General features: G+C 36.4%; 2 protein-coding genes across 2 annotated transcripts; both read right to left on the bottom strand.

Annotated features, from left to right (window-relative positions):
- Positions 1-1,167: 1,167 nt before the first annotated feature.
- Positions 1,168-4,462, bottom strand: LOC123662828 (deoxycytidylate deaminase). The gene is made up of 5 exons (XM_045597622.1): positions 4,308-4,462; positions 4,083-4,235; positions 2,521-2,609; positions 2,171-2,384; positions 1,168-1,417 (listed from the first exon to the last, which is right to left on the bottom strand). The coding sequence occupies exons 1-5, from the start codon at positions 4,346-4,348 to the stop codon at positions 1,339-1,341; spliced, it is 576 nt and encodes a 191-aa protein (XP_045453578.1). The 5' UTR covers positions 4,349-4,462; the 3' UTR covers positions 1,168-1,338.
- Positions 4,463-6,287: 1,825 nt separating this feature from the next.
- LOC123662745 (piggyBac transposable element-derived protein 2-like) lies at positions 6,288-8,749 on the bottom strand. Its single transcript, XM_045597544.1, has 4 exons — positions 8,714-8,749; positions 7,959-8,319; positions 6,390-7,856; positions 6,288-6,346 (listed from the first exon to the last, which is right to left on the bottom strand). Exons 1-4 carry the CDS (start codon positions 8,747-8,749, stop codon positions 6,288-6,290), a joined length of 1,923 nt encoding a protein of 640 aa, XP_045453500.1.
- Between the last annotated feature and the right edge of the window lie 9,502 nt (positions 8,750-18,251).

The raw sequence follows: 18,251 nt of genomic DNA, 5'->3' as shown, positions 1-18,251 counted from the left end.
AAGACTTATTTGGCTAGGGAATAAGTTGTTCAATACTGCCCCAATCTGGATGTTTTCAATAATTTCCCTGCAGTATCTTAATCGAATTTGAATTGTAAATGCGTTGTTTTTCTGATCAAACAATAAGATATTTCTATAAACGTCGAAGCCCAAAGCAAATTTTTTGTAATGTTTGTAAATGAAAGATTAACGCTTTTCAGCCATTTATCAAATTAAAGTAACAAAGTTCAATGTCGATTTCTGATTTCAATATATTCTTTTGTTCGTTATTTAATAAAAGAAAAAAGTATTAAATCAACAAGATTAACAACTATTTTGTTTTAATGATGTAAAGGGTCGACATGTTCCTCTGTAGGTTTAAGTTCCATTTGCTTTAAATCTGCTGTTATTGTTATTTTTATATAAATAGAAAGAACAACTCCGTTAAAATTAAATTATTTAAGTGTCAAGACTGGAAAATAATAAAAAATATTGCAAGATAAAAATGAACTGTATACCAGGTTTTGTTTTTATTCCAGTAATAAGCCTTCAGTGTTCAAGTATCTTCTATTAACATATTAATTAATTAGGATTTATAACAAATGGCTGGTTTTTGTAAAAATAGAAGTGTGGCAAATTCTTGAACCTCATGCAATATTGACTATACTTAGGTATGCTTTGTAAATAATTCTTATGATTAAGTTTTTACTGTACAATAAAATTAGATTCCCAAAAGTCTCTGTTGTCTTGAAATTTATTGACTGCATGGGGGCAAAGAATGTTATTTCTAATTAATTGAATGAAAACATGGACTTACAAAAATTCCTTTAGGTTTTATTGTTTTTAATTTCATTGTAGATATGTAAAGTTTGGACAATAATAATTATTATTGAATGCACCGAATCTTTATAACCACTTCTCTGTGTAGTTTGAAAAAAAAAAAGTTTTCGAGTGTTATGGCGTGGTTATCTTTCGACTGCAGAACATTAAGTCACATTACTTTTAATAACAAAAATAACACTTAATCCATTTAAATATTTTTTAAGATCCAATATTAAATGTTCTGCTCGGAAGTTTTACACCGTATTATTTCAAGGTTTTTTACGAAAAGACCATGTTGACTTTTGTTTAGTTTGGTGTGATTGGAGTATTTTGTACCCCTGTCATCTTGTACATAAAGTAATAAAATTTTATTTTACAAATTTATTTACATATCTCTTTTATTTCATACACATCTGTATAAAATGGGAGTCATCATATTAAAATACAACATCAAATAGATTATTATATCACAATTTCTTTAAAAAATTATACTACTATACATAATATTATGTATGTAATTGATTATAATGTAAAAAATTATTTTGATGGTGAGTTGTTTTCACTGGAGATCTCTCTGAAATTTATTTCAATCTTGTCACGTTTTGGTACGTATTGCCTGGAATAAAAAAGTTTTAGATATAAATAATCATACACATGCATAAACAATCATATATACAGTAGCCAGATATCATAACAGCCTATACAGTCCACTGTTGGACATAGGCCTCCACAAGTTTACGCCAAAAATAACGCGAACTCATGTGTTTTGCCCATAGTCACCACGCTGGGCAGGCGGGTTGGTGATCGCAGGGCTGGCTTTGTCGCACCGAAGACGCTGCTGCCCCTCTTCGGCCTGTCAATTTCGAAGCCAGCAGTTGGATGGTTCTCCCGCCATCGGTCGGCGACAAAGCCAGCCCTGCGGTCACCAACCCGCCTGCCCAGCGTGTTGACTATGGGCAAAACACATGAGTTCGCGCCATATTTGGCGCGAACTTGTGGAGGCCTATGTCCAGCAGTGGACTGCAATAGGCTGAAATGATGATGATGATGATGATGATGATGGAAAGCAATCAAAATGACTTTATTGTGAAAGAATAACTAGGGTAGGTCTGAGAATCGGCCAACATCTATTTTTCATACTCCTAACATATATGGCATAACAACGTTTGCGGTGTCAGTTAGTAAATACTATAAAATAATCACAGACCGAAAAAAAAAAATAGTCTGCATAAATTTAATTTGTTAAGTCTTGCGACAATCTTTTATAAAATTGTACAACGAAAAAAATTATTGGTTCGATGTTATTTAAAAAAAAATTAACGTTATTTTTTTAGGAATCTCTTTTAAATAAAGTCCTAATGGTACGTACCAATACTGTATTCCAACCGCGTCTAGCATTCTTCTAGAAGCAATGTATATATCTTTATGAGCATGTCTGTCTGATAGATATACAACTTCTTTGATACCAGACTGTATTATGAGTTTGGCACATTCGTTGCAAGGGAAAAGGGTGACATAGATTGTACAATTTTTGACGTCAGTTGAATTGCTGTTTATTATTGCATTCATTTCTGCATGACACACTAAAATATAAATTAAAAAACGTTAATGCATTTGCAATAAAATGATTTAGATAAGATTATTTTACTTTGTGATAATTGATTGATGAATCGTTATGTAAGTATTTTATATAAACGGGAATTTTATATAGTGACTCACCATAAAGGTATTTACTATCTAAGGGCGATGGTGTATTTTTTCCCCATGGAAATTCATCATCGCTACATCCAGTTGGCATGCCATTGTATCTGAAATTTAGTAAACATTTCGAAATTATTCATACGTATATAAAATTTTACAGTGTTTGCCGTGGTCTGGGTGTTTGTGCAGTCCTAGTGGGTCTCCCCACCGTGCCTCGGAGAGCACGTTAAGCCGTCGGTCCCGGTTGTTATCATGTACACTTGATAGCGATCATTACTCATAGTAGGGAATATATCCGCCAACCCACATTGGAGCAGCGTGGTGGATTAAGCTCTGATCCTTCTCCTACGTGGGGAAAGAGGCCTATAAAAATTACCAGGTATGTAAGCGTTTAGGTGTTTGCTTGTATAGGTAGGCTACGTGTCGGTTTCCCCAACATGTGGTTGCCCCTACATGTTGGTTTTAGGAATGCTTTAATCAAGATGTGAAATGCAGTTCGTGATTTCATTTTCCAATGAAATAGCTATTAACGTTACACACAGTATATTTCTTATTTCTTCCACTCTCCACATCCAACAATCACCAAATCGTCGGTGTTTTATGCGACTACTCGCACCACTGCACCAGAGAGGTTGTAATGTGTATTCAGATACGGTAGATTAATATTGTTTTATTTATTTCACATTTTGTAATTATATGAGTCTTGAGATCTATTGAGTTGCATCCTGCTTTTCATTATCTTACGACCTTCATATTATTTCTTCCAGAATGTTTTGGTTGCTCTTTCACTGATAAGACAATCTTGTGCATGTTTGTTATTTTTCTCTTTTGTCTTTTAATTTTAATTTAAGGACAATTTACATTTGGAATAATAATAATAAAAAACTCCTTATTATTCTCTCCTTATAATTCCAATAATTTATATTGAAATTAAACAACTCTACATACAATTTTAAACATATAAAAGGGTTATTTTTAACAAACTTACCTTGATAGGAATTTTGGTACATTTATTTTGTAGATTAAGACAAAAAAAATTAAAAATTTGTTGAATTAGAATCATAATATCATATATAATCATATCTTTACTACTTTAAGAATAATGTATCAGTTACTGATAGATAATACTTGGATCACAATTTATATATCAATAGAAACAGCTGAGGATATTCAGACACCAGCGTGACTCCAGGGGTAATCTAGGGTGTCTGGTACTTCTTGAAAAAAAAAAAAATTCCATAGACCTAACCTCAAAATTAGACTGTACAGTGGCATAATTTCATTCCGCGACGTCTGGTGCTTTGGAAGGTACAGCCCCTTCGCCCTTGTGTAACAAAACGCAGGCCCGGGTGAGCGTTACAGTGGGCGGGGGCTACCCTCCCTCCGAGCCTCCGGCTTCTAAATAACATTTTAGGGGTATTCAGGGTGATTAAATTATGGAAACAACCACAATAGATATGAAACTGGACTTAGTGCCACTCACGCAAGTCACGCTAAATTACCGCTGGAGTCACGCTAGTGTCCGAATATCCTTATCAAATACAAATAGCACAATTTGTTGACATTATAATGATATTTACCCAACGCCAACTATCCTGTTTTCTTCGTTAACGATACAGGCACCGACTTGAAAACTAGGATCTTTGCTTCTTTTCGCTGCTAGAAATGCCATGGCCATGAAATATTCTTTCCATTCTATATAGTCTTCGCGTTTACTTTGACTGTTATTGTTACTGAAAAATATTCAAAGTAAGTAACTTATGTCTGTTTTGTTATATCCATGTACGAAACGGTATAGTTTATACCTGTTTAATGAGAGTTCTTCAAGCTTTTCTGATAGGTTCATTCTTTTAAAAAGAGATTTAACTGTTTAACATGCGCAAGGTGTACACAAACATTCACCACGTTTAAACGCGAGCAGCGCGCAAATAACCTTATATAAAATGTTTTCCACACCACAAGTACAAGATATCAAATAAACAAATAATACACGATAAAATACTATATAAGTATACAAGATAGAACAGAAAAGTATACAATACAACACAACGTCACAACTTTTGTTTCAATCCAATTTCAATCTTTCACGCGGGAATTTGGCGCGAAAAGATATTTTTAATTTGGGCGCGTTCTACTAAAGGACAACAGGTACAACGTCATCGACAACGACCGTTTAAATTGCCGCAAAAAACGCCGCGGGTGTTGAAGGCGAATTTTATAAGCGGAACGCATATTACGCATATTTGAGTTCTGTCGGGCGTCAGCTGTGTGCTCGCAATATGCTGGCTGGCTATGTGAAAACATAGCTGTGGGGTAAAAAATTATCCTATTATTACGCATGGATTGGAGTAATCTTAATCCAACATGGGTTCCCGGGAATTTATCGTTGCACTTTTGTCGAATTGAATGAAATTGATTGATTGATTGGTTTAATCGCTTTGAAGAGAGATACAATCGCAATTTGACATTGACCTTTTTTTTAATTCCTGCCACATTTTGATGAAAGTCAACTCTGTCCTATTTATATTTTGTAGGCATAGTGGGCGCGATGTGGATGTGAACAATGACGTCATCTATGACGTCGAGAGATCGCTCGTGACGACCTAGCCTTAAGTGGAACGATAGAAATGGCTTTGTGGTCGTTGCAGTTGCTTATTGGAACACATCCTTTAACTTTTGACCCTTTTGACCCATGCTTTTGACACAATTGACGCTCATCAGGGCTTGGTAACGTTACCAAATACAATTATAAAATACCGGCAAAACCGTTGATTTCTTCAGATACCTTTTATATCGTTAAAGTTTAATAGATATGATACAAATTTTTATCCTAATAAATACGTTACTTTTTTGGCGGGTTGTTGGAGCGCTTATCAGTTTTTAGAAGCAACTCAATCTTGTAATTTTGTATGCGCTTGACAATTTTTAATTCACCGTCATTTTTTATTTTATAATTTATATTACTTTTGTTCGAGACGGTTCATTATTAAAAAACACTTCATCCATACCGGCAGCAAATTATTTTAACTCTCTCTTCTACTAATCCTTCATGTGGTCTAACTTCGAACCGGATATTATTTAAAGAAGAATCAGCTATTATATTAGAGGATTTATATTTTAAAAGAAGAAAGATTTGCAATCGTGTAATGTGGATGAAGAGGATTTATTTAGTGGTGTTAATATTGAACTTGATTTAAATTTACTAGTCATAATATTTTAACCCAACACTCAGGTAACATAATTAGCTTAATTTTATAAGGTTGACTGCACTCGACTCCCAAAATGTCAGAGGAACGAGAACTAATAAAAAAGCGAGGGAGCTTTAAAGGCCGATTAACTACTTTCATTAATTATCTCGAAGCTCTCAATATTAAAACATTAACCCTTAATTTGGCAAAAAAAATAAACATTTTGAATTGAAACAAATACTGAAATAGGAATGTGTAGAGTCTAAATATGCCCAGAAAAATAGTAAAAAAAATCTAGGGTTTTCAGTTTTCCTGAAAAATCATGTATGCTACTACATACATTGCCAAGTGGGTAAAGAAATATGTATTCATTTGAATGTATGTTGGGACATACCTTACCAAAACCAGTAAGAATAAAAATCATAAATATGTATTGTAACTTTAATTAAAAACAAACATAAATCAAACCTCTTTATAAAAATGATGGACATACATTATGAAAACAAAGTAGCGGGTATAATAGCTCTGCAACACGGTGATTTGCAGTAAATGCTGGAAGTAAACCCATAAACTCTACTCATTTTTGAAAATGATAAATTAGTTGACAATTCCTGGGTTTACTTCCGGTAACGAAACATAACCGGACTTGGCATTTGCTGCAAATGACAGTCGTGAGCTTAGAGCATAACCTGCACCGACCCTGAGATGTCATGGTCATGAAATGACCCACATTGTCAAATCGCGAGGACTCAACAGGAACTGGCTGTATCGCTTTTTGTGGTCGTTTTTTGATGTCGGGTGGGTCAATCACAGCACGTCTATTCTTTTTGAGTCCTTCATAGATTTCGTACCTAAAAGCCTTCAAGGGCATAGTCTTTATTTTTATTTTAGTACAATCATTTCTGTAAGATAGCCATGCATTGTTGATGCATATATCAAGCAGCTGGGCAAATATGCCGACATACCAACGTCGTGTCTTGAAAGGAGTTCTGTATAGCGAGATGAGCATATCCGCCAAATCTACACCACCCATATGTTTATTTATCTCTTTGACAACTTGTGGACAATTGACTTCAACTTTTTGTTTGGCCTCTTTGCAGTAGCGTTTGATTTTCTCTACCGGTTCTGTACCTACATAAGTACTGACCAACGTTACGACTTTGTTGTCATTCCAACGCACAACTACCAGGCGATTTTTGTCACAAACTGCTTGGTCATAAGCTCCTCGAGGCTTTTTCTTCATTTCTTTTTCCGTACGTAAAACTGCATCTGCTCCTCTCAGTCTATTTTTTCTGATGGTGCCCAATCCAAAAATACCGTAGTTTTCTCTCAGTATGTAAAAGAGTTCTGGGCATGAAAAAAAATTGTCGCAGAATACAAAAGCTGGTATTTTTTTTATACTTTTGCACAAAGTAATGACTACTTGAGCTCCAAAGCCTAGCGACAATTCTTCTTCTGTGAAATTATGGAACCTGAAAGTGTCCTCTCCTCCGTACAGGATAAAATCGTATATCATACCTGATACTCCAGCCCTGATATAGTTTTTGAAACCCCATTTATTGGGTTTGTCTTTCATGTATTGGCGTCTCTTGCCGGCCTTAGTCCCTTTGTAAGGAATCATCATTTCGTCGATACTGAACTTGGTCTCGACTTCTTGAGCTAAACAATTTGCTCTTATTTTTTCAACTATGGGCCTTATCTTATGATATCTGTCACTATTATCAGAGCTATTGTCGACGAAATGAAGGTATCTTCGAATTTTTTGGTACCTTTTTATGGGCATTAGATCTGCAACTAAACCGAATCTATATTGCAGACTCCAATAGTCTGTATATGAAGGCATGGACACGACCCCCATAATGATGTGAATAGCCAGAAAATCTCGAAGTTCGTCTTCAACTAATTCAATCGATCGTCCGGTTTTTTCCACTGAATACGCATTTGTTTGTTCAACAATGTCAGTTATAACATCTGGAGAAAAAAACTTGTAAAAATAGTCCAAGGGAATAGTAGGTGTCTTAGAATCGATTTCTGGTTCATCTTCCATAATTGCTTTGTGTTGAAAAGCAGCAGTCCTTTTCCATTTATAGCACAGAACGAACTTTTTGATTCTGCGTGAGCGTTTAGCAACAGGAACCGTCGGTCTTTTCGATCGTGTTTTTCTAGTTATGCGATTTAGCGATGTAGAGGATGTAGTGGGAGTGCTAGGTATGGTCACTGAAGGTTGTGCAGGTGAAGATTGTGATGCAAAAGCGACTTGAGATACAGGATTTAGAGTAGCAGGAATGGCAGGAGTTGCAGGCGTGGCAGGGGTTGCAGGCAATGTTGGAATGTCACTTATTGTCGGAATAGTACTGCAATCGGGCTCAAGCGATAGATTCGGGTATACTTCTTGGAATACAGGTGTAAGCCGAACATTCTCATCGGTTGAGGTTTCACCATCGGAATCTAATATATTCAGTCTTTCTAAGGAACTCGCAATAGATCGGGCTGGGGAAGATGAGTCTGAATGCAAAACTTGAGCGCCTAATAATTCATCATCGACGTCAGACGCATTACCATCATCAGAGAGTGCATTTTCAGTAGGGATCAAAGCTAAAATTCTACCACCACGTGTAAGTAGCGCGTGCTGTAAAGAAAAAAAAGCTTGCATACACCAAAACTCAAGCCCAAGCAAACAAAAACCCATAAATCGCAAAAAATATCACAAAAAGAAAAAAAAAATTGCATACACCAAAGCCGAAGCAAACAAAACCCATAAATCGCAAAAAAAAAATATTACAAAAAGAAATCTAATAAATTGGCAATGTATGCTGTGACATACAGCTTCGTCATGCAGTGATTTATTACTAAGTTGGCAATGTATGTCACGGTATACAAAGTTTATTATCAAATAAAACAACAAATATCCACAAATATTGCCAAAATTATAACAGTGAACACTTCACTATAATGTCACGATCGAATTATAAGTGTTTCATTAGAAATTTACGAGGAAAAAGTAATAAAAAACAAATAAATACCTTAGTGAGCACAGCCGGCTTCTTTCGGGCAGACATTTTGAAAAAAAGTGACAGCACCAGTGTTGCTAACACTCAAAAACATTTTTTTTCATAAAGTGTGACTAGTTTATAAGAATAAATATTAATAATTATATTGAAATCATAATATTTCTTTAACACTTTATTTTTTTTTAAGTTTGTATGGCACAGCATACAGTACCAAATTAAGGGTTAAACGAGTTTGATGCAACTGAGATAAAATTACGACTGGGTAAGATTGAATCTTTGTACGAACAATATGATGAGGTACAGACGCGTTTAGAATGCATCGTCGAAGATGCTCGCGCACAGTTCTCTGAGCGATCCGAGTTTGAGTCACAATATTATAAATATTTAGCAATGGCTCAGAATCTGTTAACCAAGTTTAATAACGACAATAATTCGATTAGTAGTAACAGAAGTACTCGTGCTAGTAATAATAAATTTGTTAAACTACCCACTATAAAATTGCCCATATTTAACGGTTCTTATGAAACTTGGTTGGAGTTTCACGATACCTTCACTAGCCTCATTCATTCTAACGATGAAATAGATGACGTTAATAAATTTCATTATTTACGCGCTTCCCTGGAGGTATCTGCTGCTGTGGTAATTCAATCCATTGAATTCTCAGCGAGTAACTACTCGGTGGCTTGGCAGTTATTGTGCGATAGGTTTGACAATAAACGGCTGTTAATTCAAAATCACATCTCCGCTTTGTTTAATGTTGAACCGATTGTAAAGGAATCATCGTTAACTTTGAAACGTCTCATTGATCAATTAAATAAAAACTTGCGAGCGTTAGAATCGCTTGTGAACCGGTAAAGCACTGGGACACACTTTTAATTTACATTGTTACACGCAAGTTAGATCAAAAAACATTTCGTGAATGGGAGGAATTTAAGGGACGTGAAGATAAAGACTATTCTATAAAATTTAAGGATTTCATTAGGTTTATGCGTAACCGCGCTGATTTAATTGAAACAATAGAACTGTCGCGAAGCAATGTATCTAATTCATTTGTAAAGGGTCCTAAGTTGAAGTCCATGGTGGCTCAAAGTCCAATCAATTCCGGCACAGATTTTGTTACGAGAACTTGCCCTAAATGTAAAGGTGACCATAATCTAAATACTTGCCCACAGTTTCTTTCGTTGAGTAACAATGATCGTTTTAAATTATTGCCAGATTATAAGGTGTGTTATAACTGTTTTCATAAGGGTCATTTTGCTAACCGCTGTAAAAAATCGGGTTGTAAATTATGTAAGCGTAAGCATAATACGCTCATTCATGTTTCGAACTCTAAGAATATGTTGAATATTCGCAACGACAATAATTTTAGTAGCGTAACCGATAGACAGTCATCATCACCATCACCATGTACTATGAGCGACACAAATAATGTAGCCTTGTCAGCTCACAGCACATCCTGCGGTGATCCTAAGCAGTGCGAAGTTCTGTTATCAACCACTTTAGTAAATCTGTATGATCGTAATAATCGTCTGCATACCGTTCGCGCCGTTCTTGACAGTGGCAGTACTTCGAGTTTTATGACTAATAGGTTGTGTAAAAGATTAAATTTACCAACTAGTCAGATAAATAGGTCAATCTTAGGCATAAATAACGTGAGCTCTCACGTAGGTAGAACTTGTCGTGTTTCCATGACATCATTAGATAACAGTTTTTCTACTGACGTTTATTGTTTTGTTTTACCATCAATTACTACTCAAGTGCCAAGTTCTCAGTTAAACTTAATTTAAATATTCCCTCTGAGATATGTTTAGCTGACCCTACGTTTTATAAGCCCTCTGATGTAGACATCCTAATAGGCGCTGACCTATTCTGGGACTTGTTAGGGTCACATAAAATAAAATTAGGTGATGGAAAGCCTGTGCTCTGTGAAACCAAATTAGGTTGGATAGTCTCTGGTACTATTAGTAACAAGCATGTTACATTATTTTCTAAAAATACATGTTGCAATTTAGCCAACATTAGTTCTTCATCTGTTGGTATTATGGACCAAATTAAAGCCGATTCATCACGTTCATTAATGCGGACATCACGGCGTTGCATGAAGTCACCTAAGCACTTCTATCAACGTGTATGCCATTGAAAAAATGAATGTCAGATGAACCAAGCCTAGTATCAGATTCTGCTGAATCATCATGTAACTTAAATATTGGATCTAATGAGGCCAATAAGTTACTAGGCCTAAGCAGGTATGCCACTTCTGATGAGTTTTCATTTTCTATAGACTCATCAATGACTTCTTATGGTAACACAAAACGTGATTTACTTTCAATTATAGCTCGCATCTTTGATCCTTTAGGGCTGTTGTCCCCATGTGTCATTAGGATGAAAATGTTATTGCAACAAATGTGGTTAGACAAGTTATCATGGGATGACACAATGCCGCCTAAAATTAGTATGCATTGGCAAAACATTGTCAAAGATTTGCATCTTTTAAATAATTTCCGCATTCCTTGTATTGTAGTCTGTGATTCATACAAAGAATTAGAGCTTCATATTTTTACACATGCATCTGAGCGGGCATATGGGGCCTGCGTCTATGTTCGCTCCTTAAATGATAGAGGCAACTGCATGGTTCGTTTGTTAACGGCCAAAAGTCGAGTAGCACCGATAAAACCTTATGACAATACCACGATTAGAATTGTGTGGAGCTTTGGTAGGAGCCCGTTTATATGACAAGGTCGTAGGCTCGCTTCGGGCAAAGATAAGTCGTGTCTTTTGCTGGACTGATTCGACCATTGTGCTGGGTTGGTTACAGGTGTTGCCTTGTAAGCTTCAGCCATTTGTACGCAACCGTGTTGCTGATATTTAAAAAAAAACAGACACTTGCATATGGAGACACGTTCCAACCTGCATGAATCCAGCTGATTTGATATCTCGTGGTGTCGATATTAGTACTTTGCGCAAACATGATTTGTGGTGGTCTGGTCCCGAATTTTTGATGGAGGATTCGTCTCGTTGGCCTTCTCAAGTCAAACATTCTGAGGTTCTACCGGAGACTCGATCTGACGTGTCGTTAAGCGCTGTTGTTGACAACAGTACATTATGGATTAATTCAGTTTAATCGAATTCGCTTTCGAAATTTTTAAAAACTAATAGCGATTACTTGGGTGAAAGTATGGCCAATGATGGAATAAAGTTCCATTTCATTCCCGCGTATACTCCTCATTTTGGTGGTCTCTGGGAGGCGGGTGTTAAGTCAGCAAAGTATCATCTTCAGCGAGTGTTGGGAAATTGTAATTTGACGTACGAGCAATTTAACACCATTTTAATTCAAATTGAAGCCATATTAAACTCTCGTCCACTAACACCGCTGTCTTCAGATCCTGCTGACTACATGCCGCTGACTCCAGGCCATTTTCTCATCGGTCGCCCTCTTACTTCCATATCACAGCCAAAATATCAAGATCACTCCATAAATCATTTAACTCGTTTTCAAAGAATCGAGCAACTCCGCCAACATTTCTGGGCGAGATGAAGTAAAGAGTACGTTTCTGAATTGCAACAACGCACTAAATGGCATTCATGTAAGGACGATTTACAGCTAAATTCCTTAGTAGTGATAAAGGAAGAAAATCTACTACCACTGAAATGGAAATTGGGACGAATTGTTGCCGTCCATCCGGGGACCGATGTAGTCGTTCGTGTTGCTGACATACAAACATCAACGGGAATAGTGAGAAGAACATTTAACAGAATCTGCCCGTTACCAGTGATAAGTTCGAGTTGAAAGTTCCTTTCAACGCCCGGGGGCATGTTGGAGCGCCTATCAGTTTTTAGAAGCAACTCAATCTTGTAATTTTGTATGCGCTTGACAATTTTTAATTCACCGTCATTTTTTATTTTATAATTTATATTACTTTTGTTCGAGACGGTTCATTATTAAAAAACACTTCATCCATACCGGCAGCAAATTATTTTAACTCTCTCTTCTACTAATCCTTCACGGGTAGAATTGAAACTCTCAAGACGCGTTTTTAACTGCTCCTCAATTATATTTCAATTTGTAGTGTTTATTTTATATATTTATGCTATAACAACTATTTCTTGCCTTGGTTGACTATTACTTCACACTCTCACTCACTAAACAAAATGGATTCATCAGTTGAACAAGTTTTGAAGACCATGGATGAGCTCTCTTCTTTAATAAAGAGCCGGATGGAAGAGTTCGAAAGGCACATCTCTGCTACTGCACCATCGAACTTCACCGTTAAGATACTGAGTACGGAGTTCTTCTCGTTTAAGACATTGGTGTGGGTGTGGCTTTGAGTATGCTGAAAGCCCAAGTAGAACTCCTAATACTTGGCTGGATCGCGTGGAGACACGCTCACGCAGAAAGTTTCTACTCCTGCATGGAGGCAAGGAGGATCCTAGTGAGGATATAATGAAGAAGACTCTCGAGGTGCTAGTCGATCGAATGAAACTGACGGGTGTAAACCTAAATTCTTTCGAAGCCTATCATAGGTTGGGTGCGAAGAAAGACACTGCACGGCCACTAGTGCGTTTTTCTTCTGTGCAGCTTCGTGCCAAGGTTTGGAGATCGAAGACCACATTGATTAAGCTCTCTGAGTTCCTCACGAAAGCTCGACAGGATATATTCGCATCGGCTCGCAATTACTTTGGACTGGGAAAGTGTCGGTCAGCAGATGGTGTTATAATTGTTCTGCTGCCGGATAAATCACGAGCAAAGATAACATCAGCCTTTGAGCTAAACAATTAATTACGAAGCATCCTAAAATTTTCACGTCGCAAGCTAAGGCCAATTAGTGTTTGTGTGCTTTTACTCATTCTGGTTTGTTTACTTGTTTTTTTTTTTTAATTTATATATTTATAGGTTCTATGTACGTATGTAACTATCAATTAATTATTTAAAAAACTCAATTTATAATTTTTACTACCTGCTGTCTATTATTATTATATGTTATACGTCAAATGTCAATTTTGTCACTTGTATAACTTTCAGACTGATTTCACTTGTTCCTCGAATGAATTCGAGAGTGCGGAACATAGTTGCAACACCTCAATTTCTGATTCCGAAACACTAGCAGACAAATTATCTCAAGTTTTTATGAATCAGCGGAACTTCTTATCCTTGGTATGGTATTGGTATATCAATGCGCAGAGCATACTTACTCACTATTCTGATCTTCTCACATTTTTTAGCACAAGCACTGTTGATTGCATACTTGTCTCTGAAACCTGGCTTAAGCCATCCATCCTGTCCAGTAGTTGCTCTCTTCCTGGCTACCAGCTATTTCGTAATGATCGTACGGATCGAGGTGGCGGGAATTTTTCTTTGCGGCTGCATCCCAGCTACTGTAGTTTGTTGCTCATGTTTGCATGTATCAAGGACTCTTGAATATATTTTTGTAGAAATTATCATCAACCACAAAAAACTCCTATTGGGGGTTCTTTTTAGTCCAAATGACAAAGTTAATTACTTTAACAACCTGGAGGATATTCTTGAGAGCTTAGTTCCTAATTATGAACATAAAATCTGCATGGGCGATCTTAATGTCTTCTAAAAAATGACAGCAGAGCACAAACATTACTTTACCTCGTCCGTTGATCTTCACCTCATAATATCTATATCTGCTCATACTCACTACTTCCCTAACTCGAGACCATCCCTTATTTTTGCCTCTAACCCCAATCTTGTTCCATCTTATGGACAAATGACATCCCTTTTCTCTTATCACGATCTAATTTTCCTAACGTACAAAGTACGTCCTCCCAAAATCAGAGGCAAATTTCTCCTTCAGCGGAATTTTTAGCAGATGGATCTGGAACGTTTAAGAGAGGCTGTGAGGAAATTTTGTGGGATGGCTGCCAGGACCCCAACATATACGATAAAGAACTGCCCAACATCTATGATAAAGAACTGCCCAACATCTACAATAAAGATGCATCGGGATTCTTCCCTCTAGCCGAGCAAAATTCTATAACCCCGGCTGACATCGTAATGGAGATGGTGTCGTGGACCTTGGACATCTGAACTCAAGAGACTGGCGGTTGATCATCCAGGGAGTTTCTGCGGAGCCACGTGTCACGGAGAACCGCTATGATAGGTGACCACAGTTAACCTCCACCCACGTGTCAGAAATAATTCGAACCCTCAGTGTTGTTTTAATTAATATTAGATTAAACAAAAATGTATTTCGGTTCATAGTGTGGATTTAAAAATAATTTCGGGTAGTGTTAAACTCGTTCGTTTAATCCATAAACGGAAGATAAAGTTGTTTGTTCATTCAAATTTGTATTAAGCTTAAAATTGTGCTACTTCGGAGATTCTTACGGTCGTTAGGAGTAGGCAAACCCTCTGATGCTTGTCAAAACTCAGTGGATCCTAATATTTTAAACTCTCACTTTACTACTCCACCTCTCACCTTATACACCAATGTTAAATCATCCACTCTTTCTATTCTAAATAATCAGGCTTCTACCGACCTACCTCAATTCTTCTTCAAATTAGTTAATGCAGAAGTGGTAAAGCAGTATGTCCGCTCTATCTCCACCAAGGCCATTGGTAGTGACAATCTCAGTGTTGTGATGATTATTCCAGTGCTGGAGGACATTGCATATGTGATCACGCTCATAATTAACTTCTCACTGTCATGCAATGTTTTTCCTTCGCTCTGGAAGAAAGCAGTTGTCATTGCACTATCTAGAACATCAAAACCCTCCTGTCTTGCTCAATATCGTCCTATATCTGTCCTTCCCATTTTATCTAAAGTCCTGGAATCTATAGTTCACCAACAACTCTATTCTTGCCTTATTTACAACTCTCTATTATGCCCCTATCAATCAGGTTTCCATCCTTCCCACAGCAGTGGGATATTCGGTGGGCTATAGATAACACCAAGCTCACTGCAATGATTTTTTTAGCGCTTAGCGAGTAGCGCTTTCAACTCTATAGACTATGACATACTTCTTGGCACTCTTCGTGCAGTTAACATCTCCCCCACTTGCATTGACTGGTTTCACTCATATCTTTCGGGACGTCAGCAGTCTGTAACGACTGATTTTAACTCATCGAATCGGTTGACTCTTACTGCTGGTGTCCCACAAGGCGGCGTACTTTCTCCATTACTTTTTTCTATTTTTACTAACAACGTCTCCAGTGCCATTTCTTCTCCCTTCCACCTGTATGCAGACGATTTACAAATACACCGTCATTTTGGGCTGACTGAGTTGCATGAGACTATCGACCTTGCTGCAATCTATTAATGGGCCAAATCGATTGGACTCATTATAAATCCAGTAAAATCTCTAGCAATAATTATCGGTAGCAGCCGTTTAGAAACCGTATTACCTGGGAAACAGTACCTCCAGTCTTGTACTTCGGCACACCGATACCATACTGCGACAAAGTTAAAAACCTAGGCTTGGTTTTGGACAAAAACTTATCTTGGATAGCTCATGTCAGCAAAGTCAGCCGAAGGATGCACTACACCTTCCACTCTCTTAAGCGTCTTCAATATTTTCTTCCATTTCAAACCAACTTTTTTTACCTATCCTTGACTATGCAGATGTGTACTATTTAGATGTGACAAAAGAGCTACTAAATTAGAGCGTCTACAAATTCTTGCGATACGCTTCATCTTTGGTTTACGTAAATACGATCGCATCACCCAATTTCGCACTCAACTTAAGTGGCTCCCAATCCAACTTCGCCGTGATATGCACATCCTTTTTTATCTCTATAACATACTCCATGACCAGAATTCTCCCTCCTACCTTCGGTCCCGTTTTCTTATTCCTGCTACCCAACACGTTCTAGGAGGTCTTGCATCAAATCGATGCCCGAAGTCCCCAGACATAACACCAACTTCCTCCTTAATTCATTCACAATACGCACTGTAACACTTTGGAATCATTTACCGAGAGTGATCCAAGAAAGCACTTCAATTTATGTATGTATGCATGTATGCATGTATGTATGTATGTGTGTATGTGTGTATGTGTGTGTTTATGTATGTATGAATGTATGTCTGTATGTATGTTTATGTGCATGTAACTGTATATGTATTTTATATCACTAATTTTGAATGTATATATTGCAAAATAAGTACCTATATGGCTTTTTTATTATTTTTAACTTCATGGGTTGACTGGTAGAGATCTTTTACAGAGATAAGTTCGCCCTTGCCAACATCCTTTGTAAAAATGACTTGTAATTATGATTTTTTTTGAAGTGCAATAAAGAATATAATATATACGTTATTCATCACAATTATTTATTTTTGAACAAAATTTTCCTTTATATAATTTGATTTATGACTATGCAGGCATATGAATCCTACGTACGTCATCATACGAATGAAAAGTACTTCATCGATAAGACAATTTTCTGAAGATTAACTTTGTCTTTTCTTGCAACAGTTTATTGAAGAATAAAGTCAGCTAGTTCCATCCATCCGCATTCAAAAACTGCCATACTTCCGCTGGTATAACATCTGGGCCAACTGCTTTTCCATTACATATGATATATAATTATAGTAGGTCTTTACCTATGGAATTGCCGTTTTTGATGAAATAAGTTGATGGATTTTTTTTTCTATATTTTTTATTTTTATTATTCAAAGTAATTACCCATGGAATCAATGCACGAGGGAACTCATACTCAAATCACTCGAATTTCCAACATATCCATGATGACGAAAAACGTACAAATACGAAGTAAACATGACGCTAACCATTAAACAAATGACTAATTATAAAAAATAATTCTATATATTTAAAATAATTGTGTTTGCTCGCAAACGAAAAAAACCGACTTCAATTATGTCAACAAGTAATACAACGTAAGTAGACAAAGAAAATTAACAAACGCACTAGTCGTCATTACGATTTTAGAGAGTTTCCCTTGATTTATCTGGGATTCCATCATCAGATCCTGGTTTCCTTATCATTGTACCACACTTGGAATATCTCCTTTCCAACAAAAAAGAATTATCAACATCGGTTCATAAACAACGAAGTTACCCCAGAACATACACACACACACATATATATATATATATATATATATATATATATATATATATATATACACGGTCGAATTGAATAACCTCGTCCTTTTTTGGACTCGGTTAATAAAAATAATTTGAAATTCGAGTTCCTAGCGATTTTTTTTTAGTTTTGAAATAGCCAGTACAATGAAACGGCAATTTCATAGGCACAATTTATTTGGAAAATTCTACTACTATACATATTATGTATGCAATTTTATTGGACAAGTTTAATTTTAAGTTTAATTTTATTGGGGGAACTGGTGACTTATATAGTACAGGTATTTTATACCTTTTTTGAGCACCAGTCCTTCGCTAATCGTGTTGTCAAACTTTGTGTTGGAGTTATATCATTAATAAGATAAGGTTTCATTGTATCAAGATGACTGTGATGGAAAATAAATCATTATTAATCATTAAATCATTATTGATTATCTTATTATACGACTTATACGTTTAACTGAGGTAGGGCACAGCAGGAA

Source organism: Melitaea cinxia, chromosome 19 (assembly GCF_905220565.1).
Source record: "Melitaea cinxia chromosome 19, ilMelCinx1.1, whole genome shotgun sequence".
NCBI classification, from domain to species: Eukaryota; Metazoa; Arthropoda; class Insecta; order Lepidoptera; family Nymphalidae; genus Melitaea; species Melitaea cinxia.
The sequence above is the reverse complement of the archived record's forward strand: the minus strand, read 5'-3'. Positions and strand labels throughout refer to the sequence as shown.

Excerpts from the sequence above, each read along its gene's own strand:
- LOC123662828 (XM_045597622.1), bottom strand. The coding sequence starts at position 4,348 with ATGAACCTATCAGAAAAGCTTGAAGAACTCTCATTAAACAG. Across the intron at positions 2,610-4,082 it reads AACAGGATAGTTGGCGTTGG|ATACAATGGCATGCCAACTG; the intron begins GTAAATATCATT and ends ACTAAATTTCAG. Across the intron at positions 2,385-2,520 it reads AGATAGTAAATACCTTTATG|TGTGTCATGCAGAAATGAAT; the intron begins GTGAGTCACTAT and ends TTTATATTTTAG.
- LOC123662745 (XM_045597544.1), bottom strand. The coding sequence starts at position 8,749 with ATGTCTGCCCGAAAGAAGCCGGCTGTGCTCACTAAG. Across the intron at positions 8,320-8,713 it reads AGCCGGCTGTGCTCACTAAG|CACGCGCTACTTACACGTGG; the intron begins GTATTTATTTGT and ends TTTTCTTTACAG. Across the intron at positions 7,857-7,958 it reads CATTCCTGCTACTCTAAATC|CTAGAAAAACACGATCGAAA; the intron begins CTGTATCTCAAG and ends TAAATCGCATAA.